The sequence below is a fragment of the Geotrypetes seraphini genome, chromosome 3 (genome assembly GCF_902459505.1).
Source record: "Geotrypetes seraphini chromosome 3, aGeoSer1.1, whole genome shotgun sequence".
NCBI lineage: Eukaryota > Metazoa > Chordata > Amphibia > Gymnophiona > Dermophiidae > Geotrypetes > Geotrypetes seraphini.
The window spans coordinates 292,750,173-292,763,060 of NC_047086.1; the positions used below are offsets into that span (position 1 = coordinate 292,750,173).

At 46.5% G+C, this 12,888-nt stretch overlaps 1 protein-coding gene across 2 annotated transcripts in view; it reads right to left on the bottom strand.

Annotated features, from left to right (window-relative positions):
- SPAST (spastin) overlaps positions 1-12,888 on the bottom strand; it is a 232,165-nt gene that overhangs the window by 20,826 nt on the left and 198,451 nt on the right. For both annotated transcript variants that reach the window (XM_033936524.1, XM_033936523.1), the window contains 2 exons: positions 10,545-10,615; positions 9,163-9,203 (listed from right to left, as the gene is read on the bottom strand). In XM_033936524.1, coding sequence (XP_033792415.1) covers positions 9,163-9,203; positions 10,545-10,615 — 112 coding nt within the window. The remainder of the gene's footprint in view (positions 1-9,162; positions 9,204-10,544; positions 10,616-12,888) is intronic.

Sequence of the window (12,888 nt, forward strand, 5' to 3'; positions counted from 1 at the left end):
ATGAGATAACTGAGTATTGTCAAATCCTTTGCGATGCACAGTTTTATACCTAGAGTCCAATTTGCCTGGAACACCTGGTGTGGAAAAAGGTGTATCCATGCATTGACCAAAAGTCTGATTCAAAAGCTTATGAAGTGGAAACTTAAGAGACTTTGCCGGAGGTTGAGGAAGATGCATGACTTCTAGATACTCCTTAGACTATTTTGAGCCAGTATCCAATTGAAGATTCAAGTCCACAGCCATCTGACGAAGGAAAGACGAGAAAGATAGCTAATCAGCCAATGCTTTGCATTGAGAAGGACTCGAGGACGTCGAGGCAGCCTGAGTTGAAGATGAAGCTTCGGCATCAAAGGAACCAGGTGATTTGGACGAGGCAATTGAAACCGGAATATCTTCGAGGTCCGGCATCGGAGACCTCGAACGAGGTGTCGGTGGTCTGGTCAAGGTTGGAGTAGATCGAGGCTTAGAGGAAGATGGTCTGTCTTGAGAAGACGAACTATGCCTGGAATGATACCTCGAGGAAGGCCTCGAACGTCGATGAGAACTGTGTCTGGAACCAGATCTCAAGGATTGAGGAGACTTCGCCTCGGAGACGAGACCAGCCGATGCCATCGGATGAATAGGACTAGAGGCTGTAGATCGAAACTCCAGAGGCTTGGTGGAGGAACCTTGATGCACGCCCAAAGACTCTGCTCCTTGTATAGAATGTGAGGATTCCCGTCGAGGCACTTGCAAAGAATCTGCTCCTTGCGTTATGTGCTTGGATGCCAGACCAGACACTCACAGAGACTCTGCTCCCTGCAAAGAGTATGTAAGTTCAGACTGGGGCAAAGGAAGCGGCTCAACCTCGCAGGAGTCTGCTGAATGCCCAGGCTGGATAAGAGGAAGCAGTTTGGGTCCCATGTTACTAAGGAACTGAATAAACTGCTTCTCTAACATGATCTGGAAAGAAGCCGGCAAGGATGGATCCGCGTATGAAACCGGACCACCTGCTTTGGTTGGAGGTTCCTTCGAGGTAGTGTGAGTGTGCTTTGACCTGCGAGTCTTAGACACTTTAATCACCACCGGCGGAACCGACTGCTGAGCTATCTGACCTGAGGAAACAGGGGAAGATACAGCAGATGATATCGAAGCAAGAGCCGCTGCAAACGACGAAGGTCTGATGAGGCTCGAGGTGGAAACAGTAGGCACAGAAGGAACCGAGGCCGAAGACGCCTTCGAAGTCGAGGAATCAGTAGAAGACTCCATCTCGAAGAGCTTGTCCACCAAAATGCAACGACGCTTGAAAGCACGAGGCTGAAGTGTTTGGCAAGGCAGGTATGACCTAGGATGATGTTTCGGCCCAAGGCACTTGAGGCAGCATCCATTGAGGGTCTGTAAGAGAGATCGCGCGCTGACACTTGCTACACCTATTGAAGCCCATGGCAGGCTGAAACATAGAAGGAAAAATAGCTGCCGCAGAATCGAAGCCCTCGGGCTGTGGCCGAGTGGCCTGTCCCAGAAAACGAACGGAAGAAGAAAAAAAATTTTTTTTAACTAAAAATAAAAGAAATAAACTAAAAACAGTGATTCGTGAGGAAAAAAACACAAACCACGGTTGAGAGAAGGCACAAAGGAACAAAGTTAAACGCAGAGAGTCAAAGACGGACTTCTTGGCTCCACGGAAAACTGAGAACTGGGGAGACGCGCCCTGTGCTGGGCGGGAAGGCACTTGCGCATGCGCGGTGCGGGCGACTCGAAACTTCGAGTTTCTTCAAGCAAGTCTGCTCCGTCGATGATGTCACCCATATGTGAGAATACCTGCCTGCTTGTCCTGGGATAAATACGGTATATTTATTTCAAAAGCCTCATCGGATCAGGGAGGTTTACAATAAAACATATTATATTTGATTGAAAAGAACACCAATTAGGTAGGAAAGCTTAACCCATACATTCTTATAAGAATTATATAAAAATAGACACCCATAGACACTTCAACCTAAGAGAGAATCGGTATGCCATTGTTTGTCAAAATTTGGACCAAAATAAATTAGTCCTACTCATCTCCTTAGACTTACCTGTCTGCATTCCATAGTCACTGTTGACACAGCTCACATCCAATTCACTTCTTATCTTGCAAATACAAGTAGATCCTACCCTATACATTGATATGATGCAGACTCGGACCCCTATATGCTACCAGGCAATTGTGCTCCAGGGTTCAATATCTGCCCTCACCCTTTGGTAATATCTTCCTTTCACTCACCTTTCCTTTGCATATTCTGATGATAGCCAAATACTTGCCTTTCTGGCAATGATTCTAAATGGGAGAATTAGAAGTCATAGCCAAAAAAGGAGACCTAGACATCATTGGAATCAAGGAAACATGGTGGAACGAGGATAACCATTGGGACGTAGCACTGCCAGGGTACAAACTCTATAGAAGAGACAGGGCCCACAAGAAGGGGGGAGGAATAGCACTATACATAAAAGACACCATTCCCTCGTCTGGAGTGGATATAGAACCAAAGGCGGAAGGATTGGAGTCATTATGGGTTAAATTACTGGGAAAAAATGGCCTTGACATAAGATTGGGTCTATACTATCGTCCACCTGGACAAACGGAAGCAAACGACAAAGATCTGGCAGCAGAATTAAGGCGGGAAGGCAACAACAGGAACGTGACAGTAATGGGAGACTTTAACTACCCCGGGATAAACTGGAATATTGGAAACTCGAACTGTGCGAGGGAAACAGAATTCTTAGAGTCTGTGAGGGACTGCTTTATGGATCAGCTTGTCAAGGAACCAACAAGAGGTAATGCCACTCTTGACCTAATCCTCAACGGAATAGGGGGACCTGCAAAAGAAGTGGAAGTAGTAAGACCACTAGGAAACAGCAATCACAACATGATTCAGTACAAATTAGGAGCAGGTACAGCAAAAGGGAAGAGAACCACAGTGACAACGTTCAACTTTAAGAAAGGGAATTATGATGCTATGAGAGCAATGGTAAGGAAAAAACTCAGAAATAGCTCAAGGAGAGGAGAAACTGTAGAGCAAGCCTGGTCTCTATTCAAGGACACAGTGCAAGAAGCACAACATATGTACATCCCCAGATTTAGAAAAGGGTGCAAAAAAAACCAAACAAAAGACCCCGCATGGATAAACAATGAGGTGAAGAAAGCGATAGGAGACAAGAAAAATTCATTCCGGAAATGGAAAAAGGACCAAACTGGGGAAAACTGGAAGGAACACAGAAAATGCCAAAGAGAATGTCATCAAGTGGTTAGGAGAGCGAAAAGAGAATATGAAGAGAGGCTGGCCAGGGAGGCAAAAAACTTCAAATCGTTCTTCAGATATGTTAAAGGGAAGCAACCGGCGAGGGAGGAAGTAAGACCGTTGGATGATGGAGACAAAAAGGGAGTGATAAAGGAGCAAGAAGAGGTAGCCGACAGGTTAAACAAATTCTTTTCGTCAGTCTTCACAAGCGAGGACACATCCACTGTTCCAGAACCCGACGTGATCTTCCATGGTGATCAAGAAGAAAAACTGTCAACAATAGAGGTGAGCCATGAGGATGTCCTCCAACAGATAGATAGATTGAAAAGCGACAAATCACCAGGCCCGGATGGAATCCACCCTAGAGTACTAAAGGAATTAAGAAATGAGATAGCGGGAATACTCCAACGAGTTTGCAACCTATCCTTGAAAACTGGGGAGATCCTGGAGGACTGGAAGATAGCAAATGTTACACCTATCTTTAAAAAGGGGTCAAGAGGAGACCCGGGAAACTACAGGCCGGTAAGTTTGACATCGGTTCCGGGCAAGATGGTAGAAGCACTGATAAAGGACAGCATCTGTGAGCACATCGAAAAACATGGGCTGATGAAAGCGAGCCAACATGGCTTCTACAAAGGAAGATCGTGCCAAACAAATTTACTGCACTTCTTTGAGGGGGTGAACAGCCAGTTGGACAAAGGGGAACCCATAGACATCATTTACCTCGACTTCCAAAAGGCCTTTGACAAGGTACCCCATGAGTGGCTACTTAGGAAGCTGTGGAACCACGGGGTGGAAGGGGACGTACACAGATGGGTCAAACATTGGTTGGCGGGCAGAAGACAGAGGGTTGGAGTGAAGGGTCACTACTCGGGCTGGAGGAAGGTCACGAGCGGAGTTCCACAAGGGTCTGTACTGGGACCGCTGCTGTTTAATGTATTTATTAATGACCTGGAAACGGGGACGAAATGTGAAGTTATAAAATTTGCGGATGACACTAAACTCTGCAGAAGGGTTAGAACTACAGAAGAGTGTGAGGACCTACAAAGGGACCTAAACAAACTGGAGGAGTGGGCGAATAAATGGCAGATGAACTTCAATGTAGGGAAATGTAAGGTCATGCATATAGGGAGAAAGAACCCGATGTTCAGCTACCATATGGGGGGATTAGTATTAGAGGGAAGTAACCTTGAAAGAGATTTGGGTGTACTGGTGGATACAACAATGAAGTCAACGGCACAATGTGCAGCAGCCGCGAAGAAGGCAAACAGAATGTTGGGTATTATTAAGAAAGGTATTACGACCAGAACAAAAGAAGTTATCTTGCCATTGTATCGGGCAATGGTGCGCCCGCACCTGGAGTACTGTGTTCAGTATTGGTCACCGTACCTTAAGAAGGATATGGCAACACTTGAGAGGGTCCAGAGGAGAGCAACACGAATGATTAAGGGCATGGAAAACCTCTCATACACTGAAAGATTGGAAAGACTGGGGCTCTTCTCCCTGGAAAAGCGGAGACTCAGAGGAGATATGATAGAGACCTACAAGATCATGAAGGGCATAGAGAAAGTAGAGAGGGACAGATTCTTCAAACTTTCAAAACATATAAGAACAAGAGGCCATTCAGAAAAATTGGAAGGGGACAGATTCAAAACAAATGCTAGGAAATTTTTCTTTACCCAGCGTGTGGTGGACACCTGGAATGCACTTACAGAGGACGTAATAGGACAGAGTACGGTACTGGATTTCAAGAAAGGATTGGACAAATTCCTGCTGGAAAAAGGGATAGAGAGGTATAGATAGGGAGCTACTGCGCAGGTCCTGTACCTGTTGGGCCGCTGCGTGAGCGGACTGCTGGGCAAGATGGACCTCGGGTCTGACCCAGTGGAGGCATTGCTTATGTTCTTATGTAAAACAACAAGAAAAAGCCACCTTACAGGCTCTATGCCCCATGGTGGAATCCTAAAAGCAGTCGCAACTCGCTTGATGCATGCCAAGTTGCTTGTTGAATATCATGTGGAGGAATCCAGCTTTAGACTCTACACCCATGTTAGATTCCTCCTTAGACCATGGATAAGCAGATCCAGCCTGATACATTCTAGGTAGGGGAAGAATCAAGAGATATGATTAAATTACTGTAAATGTTGAGAAGGAAGGCAATATCCAAACAAGATGCTTCACATAGCAGGAAATACAGAAATTGTACTTTGGTACTCTGTTCGCCAATATGGAGTTTTGGTACAAGGGACATCCAAATGTGCCCATAGTGCGTATTTCACACATTGGTGGCACTGAGGCATAGACTCTCGATGGAGTAGATTTTTTCAATGTCAACTCTCTATATAAATACCAGTCACTAGTGGTAGAGTCAAAGTTTCTGGGAGCTCCTGTAATGGTAAGGGGCGTTTCCTAGTTCTTATGAAGAGTCTCTTTTAGAAGTTCTTTAGGAGGCTGATCATAATCTGTCCTCCAAGTATTCACCACTGTAGGCAGAATCAGCTTCTAGCTTGAGTGGTAGCTCTTTTCCCAAATGCCTAATAAATATAGTGAAAGTCTTTCAGTAGAGGATGTGGCCATTCATAGACACTTGTCTAGAGACACTTCCAAAGGAGTGCTGTAAGCCTCTGTTGTAGACTCAGAGAAGTCCTCAGTTGAATCAGACTAAGTCAGAGTTATATGAAGGCCTTGGCAAAGAAATGCGCTGAGAAGATTGATGCTTACTTCCGAGTCCAGTACCGGTCCGATGTAGAGAGTTGTGCGGGGACAGAAATCCCACCCTTCCCCACGAGGAATCCCTCAGTCCCCACCCGTTCCCGCGAGGAATCCCCTCCGTCCCCACCTGTCCCCGCGAGGAATCCCCTCAAAATAAAGCAGTAAAAGCCCAAACAAACCAAGTATGGTTGGGTTTCAGGCTAGAAAATTCAGGCTAGCCTTTCCAGTTACAGTTACCTGGTAATTAACTGGAACTGCTGTGCCACAAAATCCAGGAGGACGCTGGCATGGAGGTGCACCTATTCTACCCCGCTGGTGAAGGTGCACAGCTCATCAGAGCTCAAGTTTTTCCTCTGCTCCATGTACGCCCTGGTGTGCACGGTGCTGGAGCAGGCCATCCCACCATGCTGATCCATCTGCATACGGGTGCGGCAAGGCTGCGCTGCAAGGCTCTGATGAACACATTTGGCTTCCAGTAGGCAGAACCATTCAGAAGACAGGGGGTGGGGGGGGGGGGGGGGTGGTAGGCACTGCTCTCCAAAGCTCTCAACCAAAGAACTCCCACACTTTCAATTGTCAACCACTGCCCACCACAGAGACCAAGTCACACACATTTGACTGCCTTCACCCTTTAAGCACCCCTCTTCACCCTGTGGTCTACCATCTCACCCACCCTGTGGTCTACCATCTCTCCCACTCTTCCCAGCCTGCCATCCAGCACAGTCGCTTTAATCTCATTCTCTCCCCCCCAATCCTACCTTCTTACTTATGCCTGAAATCACCCGCCGTTTTTCTTCTCCAGCACCCCGCCCCCTCCAACACCACTTCTCGCCTTGGCTTTCCCTCTGCCCTGCCGGAGAAACAGCAGGAAATGTGTCAGAGGGAGCGAGAGACTGGAGAAAGACAGTTGTGTCGAACAGGTTGGAAGAATTGAAGGGGGGAGGCCGAGGGTTGAACTGCTGGTGGGACAGAGGCTGAGGGTTTGGATTTGAGAATAAGGGGGAGACACCCAAACGGGGATGGTGTGAGTGAGCTATTGCCTGTTTGCCTCTCACCGTCCATACCGAGAGTCCTTGTGTTGATATCTGCCTGGAGGAAGGACTCGGAACTCATCCTTGAAAAGCTTTTAAGGAGAGCTTCTAACTCACCCTATCCCCGAACGCAGTTTGCCATAAGCTTTGCGTCTTTCTAGTAGACGGCATCTCTACCACCGCTCCCCCGCTCTACGGAGCGCCCAAGTACGCCACCTCCAACCAGCCTTTCCACTGCTCATGGGCGCTCAAGGTGCCCGCCTACCTCAACTAATGGTTTTGGAGGAGGACTGCGCGGCCTCTCATGAGCCGGCCAGAGGTGACAGCTATGTGTTCTTCAGCCAGGAAGAGATCTGCCCGCTACCCTGCACGTGACTGACGCGGAGCCTTCTCTCCGATGCCAGCTCTGATGTCGAGGGTTAGACTTCCGGTTGGCTACATGTGTGTGCAGGTAGGAAAAGAGGAGTCTCTCGCCACCTCCAACCCCACGGGATCCCTGAGACCACGAGGGGGCGTCCTCACGGGATCTCCGTGGGATTCCCGTCGTCCCCGTTCAAATCTTTAGTCCGATGACTAGGAAGAGGTATGATGCAAAGCTGTTTTTATCTTCGAAGAACTTGAGCGTAATGTTTTCTCTTCGAAGCATGCAAGGAGGAACAATGCTCATTGGACTGTCGATGAAGAACTGGACTGGTGGTGAAAGGATCGATACATAGACATGGAATGCCCATGTTGCTCCAGAGAACCAGCTGCGGTACCGTAGGACCTGGTAGCTATGTATTTAGGTTGGGCCGGTACCAAGTGAGTTGACACTGGGGTAAGCAGTTTACATGTATCACCCAAATCCCTTCAGAACAGCGCTTCGAGCTGTACCCAGAAGGAAAAGCACGGGTACCTCTGGCTTATCTGCCGGTACCATCGATGCCATTGCTTGCCCAAAGAGAGTGACCTCAATAAGGAATGTGGTCGTCACTCTTGGTCGGCATCAAGACCTGTAAAAGTGACCTGTGATGCTGGTTAGGAAGCTGGCGGTCTCTGAGATGGCTTACTAGATGGAGCGATGTCTCCCGACGCCGGTGTCTATGTCGATGTCTTCGATGATGAAGGTTGCGAGGTCTGATCGAAACCCATGCCAGTCCCGAACAATCTTTCCTGCTGAAGTTTCCGGCTGGTTATCAAATGTTTCTATAGGGTATAACACCGGGCACAAGTTCCACCTGGTGTTTTGGGCTAAGCATCAATTGTCAGGAAGAGAGATTGGCCTTGAACACCTGCAGCACTTTTTTTTTTTTTTTTTAGCCCGTTAGAGGCCTGGAATGGTCAAAAAGATTGCGTCAGTCAAATCAACTTCAGTGGCTGAGGAAAAACGAAGGCCTTGGTGGCCGAAGCCCCCAAGGAAAAAGAGAAAAAAAATGTTCCACTTTCTTTTTTAAAAAAAAGTAAACTTAAAAATAAGTGTAAGTTAAGAGCACTTGCACTTTCGTCGTGGTGCGGGAAGTTTGCAAACTTTCTTAAGTTCTTAAAGTGGCGATGCACTTTTAAAGCTGTCCATGTGAGAATATGCTGCCTGCTTGTCCTTGGATAGCAAATGTACTGGGGGGGAGGGGAGGGCAGGGGCAGCTGCACCAAAGCCACACAGTGAAAGATTCCTTCTTTGCTATATTCAAAACTACTTCCATCCCTTTCTTGCAGACATATGTATTACCTACACCCTAAAGATTTTAATTTGCTCTGTTCTGCCAAGCTCTACCTTATATCCTACCCTAGCTCCAACCACTTTAGCCTCCCCAAACAGCTAAGTCACTGACGGCCTAGGTAGGCATCTCTCATTTGCAGTTCATTTCACTGATACTCTGATTATACTCAGAACATAAGACAATTATAAGACAGGCCTAAATACAACCTAGGTTACCTTACCAATCACAATTTTTCTTTTCTACAGATAACACTGAATGATTTATTCTAGTTAAACACCGTCAACTTACCCTTCTGTTGAAACTGCTCCTCTTACTGAGAAATTGAAACCCCATTCACTTGAATTTTTTTTTAAATCTGTTTTTGTAATTATGTACTCTGTGTAAATAGGGTCCCTAATTAGAAGTAAAATTATTATTTTGCAGAAAGAAAATTTAGTACTGCATAAATGCTCCAAGTCATACCTCACTGGCAGACATGTTCTTCACCTGTTCTGGTTCGAGTTCTGTTAAGACAAATTGAAAAAATGAAGGTCTGTAGTAATTATTGTAAACAAAGGTTTTAACAAGTTACTGGGTTTTTTGGGGGGAGGGTTTTCAGTACCATTTACTGAAACATGTGGAGGGCCATTTTCGAAAAGGATGTTTCCTGCTAAACGTCCAAAGTCAGAAGCACAGAAATGTCCATTTTCGAACAGGATGGCCAAATATATATATATATATTTTTTTAAAATCACCTACTAGGATATCTTGGATGCTAAAACGTCTAGACTGCCACAACGTCTAACTTTATTTGCCATTTTTGACCAAATCTAAGTTAGAAATAATAATAATCAGCACCATTTATACCCACATGGCTACTTAAGACACTTGTGTGATGCTCTACTAGGATTTCCCATACTAGGTGCTGCTGTTCTAGAGACAGGTATGTACTTTTTCATTCAGATTTTTATGGGGTGGGAGGGGGGTCAGTTACCACTGGGGGAGTGTGGGGGTGGGTCAATACTTAATCCCTCCAGTGGTCATCTGGTCAGTTTGAGTACCTTTCTGGCATTCAGATGCTTTCAAAAGAGGGGTTCATAGTCAGTCGTGCGTGGGACACCAGCGCTCCGACAATGGAGGGCAGACAATTCAGCGCAAGACACCAGCGCGCCATGGAAAAACTTAGTTTTAAAGAGCTCCGAAGCAGGGTGTGAATGGGAAAAACCCCCCCCTTTACTGCATAGTGTTCGCGCTACTGTTGGGGGGGTTTGGAACCCTCCATTATAGAGAAAACGGAACTTCTTCCGATGTTTTTCGAGAAAAGTTCCGTTTTCTCTATAATGTGGTGGGTTGCACCCCCCCATCCCCCCCAACGGCAGCGTGAACAGTATGCAGTAAAGTGGCACACTCCCCATCTGAGCTCTTTAAAACTAAGTTTTCCCACGGCGCACTTGTGTCTTGCGCTGAATTGTCAGCGATTGTTGGCGCGCTGGTGTCTGGCGCGCGATTGTCCCGTCACCAAAAGAGGTCTAGCCTGAAACTTAAATAAGTTCCGTCTAAAACGTTTTACAAAAGTTTTTTATTATCTCCACAAGACATCCATGTCTAGCCCGCCCAAAGCATGCCTATAACACGCCTCTTAACACACACCCTTAAACTCTGGACGCACAGCAGGTGAAGTCTCATTAGATATCCAGGAAAATGGTTTTATCAGCACTTGGACATCCTGGCGATTAGGGTGTCCGTGCCAACTTAGGTGGATTTTTCGGATGTTTTAGTTTTTTGATTATGCCCCTATTAGTCTTATGAACAAAGAAAACAAAATGATCAAAGCAATAATATGATTCCAGAAGAGTATTGCCTACCTCGAATAGGGCCAAGTGCTGCATCTTTTGCTAATGCTGTCAAGTCACTTCCTGAATATCCATCTGTCATTCTTGAAAGAAGGGTTTAAAATGATTCAATCACTGGAAAAGTTACATAATGATTTATAAACTAATCAATATGCAGAACAAATGGACTATTTACCTATACCAGGTGATCTCTGAAGAAATAAGTTTACCAGTTAAACGAGTCAGAGGGCCATACTTACCACAGTCAACATAAATAAATTTGCTTAGCTTTCTAACACATGCTGACTGATTTCCAAAAAGGAGGATGACGTGACCTAAGCACCCTAGTTATAGACGCTTAAAAACTGTCAGAATTTCAGCTAATTAGAAGCCTCCACTAATTTTAGGCTTGCTAGTCAAATATGAAAATATAAGCACTTAAGTTATAAATCTAGTGCTAGAAACCCAACTTATGTTCCCTGTTTGACTAAACTTCTCCCAATACACTTACCCCCTCTTCTACAAAACTGCGTGGCAACAGCCCCGAAGCCCTTTAAATCTCTATGGGTTTCGGGGCTTTGTAGAAGAGGGGGTTAGGAGCCCTACCCTAGTCACTGTTTCAAAGGACAAAATTAGACACTTGATTATAAATCTACTTCCTGGCTGGTTTGGGGAGGGGAAAAAAGGGATATCAGGAAGGTGGAGGTTGTAGGTTTGTCAACCACCTGCACCTACCTCAACTTCAACTCTTTTTTTTTTTCTACACAAGATGATGAAAGAACAAGGGTGGGGGGGGGAGGAGGTCTACCTGGTTCCTCTTCCCTACCATGCCCTAAGAATATTACTGTGAGACATAGAAGTTAACGTTTGAAAAATGACTAGGGGTGCTGAACTCTAACTCACAACAACATTTTCCCTTACCTAGCAAAGAAAAATCAAAAGTAGGGTCCTGCTATTCTCTCTTCTCCCTGACAGCTTGTCAGCTTCATACTCTCTCTCTCCCTCCCTCCATTCAAGCCATTCATAGCACTTTTCTCCAACTCATCTATTCCATGCTCTATTCCCCCAATATTTTTTTTCACTTCCCCTTATTCTTCTTTTTCCCTACTCCCTCTGCACTTATTAATTTTTCTTCTCCTGCATAGGCATAATTTGATGTTTTATATTTTGATGCAGGGAATTCACTAGCTCTTTGCCTGTTTCGCTCCCTAAATCTTTTTAGCATGTTCTGCTTCTCCTTTTCCCTTTCTCACTCCACTCCCCAGCAAGCTCCAATACACTTTTTCCCTAGATAGTTGCCGTTCCATGAAGGTTTGGCTTACCCATCCCTTTACTGATTCCCACTTCTCTCTCTCCGGTGTCAGGTCAAAACCGCGGAAGACAAAGGCGCGCGCGGACAACTGAGTGCAGCGTGGAGGCGTGCGCCGAAGAAAATAACTGTTTTTAGGGGCTCCGACAGGGGTGTGGGGGGAACCCTCCCAGTTTACTTTATACAGATCGCGCCGCATTGTGGGGGTGTTGTGGGGAGTTTGGGGGGTTGTGTTCCCTCTAAGCTGAGCAGGTGTCCTCCAGCTGCATTGCTACCACTAGGGGGTGGAATATTTTCAGTCGCTAAGAACAGGTATGTTCCCTGAAGTCCTGCAGAACTTGCCTGTCCCTCACAATTGAAAATGTGACAGTAAAACAACACCCTCTATTGGTGAGACTGTGGGTGGAGGACTCCTGCTCAGCTTAGAGGGAACAGTGTGTAACCCCCCACATTTTACTGAAAACTTCACTTTTTCCCTAAAAACAGGGAAAAAGTTAAGTTTACAGTATAATGAGGGGGGTTACAACCAGTGTTCCCGCTAAGCTGCGTTGACGTGCGCACGCGCACAAAATATTACCTCGCAGCGCACAAGTTTCTCGTCGCAGCGCACACAGTGTAGAGCACAGTTCTTCAACCGCCGGTCCGCAAACAAAATCTTGCCGGTCCACGAAGGATTCGGTCCCCGCCGCAACGAAAGGCCGGCGTCAGCTGACTTGCAACTTCCTGTTGCAGTCGCTGTGCCGGGACTCCTGCCTTCGCCGGGACTCCTGCCTTCCACCGCGTTTGCCTCCTGCCTTGTCTCCGCACCTCCAGACCAGCAGCGGCAGCTGTGTATGCTTTTAACTTCGGCACAGAGCTGCCCCTAATCAATAGTTTAGCGCGGTTTCATAAGGCAGCCTCGGGGCCTTTGCTAGGCCGGCCCACATCGCATCATCGAAGCGGGCCGGCTATCAAAGGCCCCGAGGCTGCCTCATGAAACCGCGCTAAACTATTGATTAGGGGCAGCTCTGTGCCGAAGTTAAAAGCATACAGAGCTGCCGCTGCTGGTCTGAACTCTTGGGCCGCTGA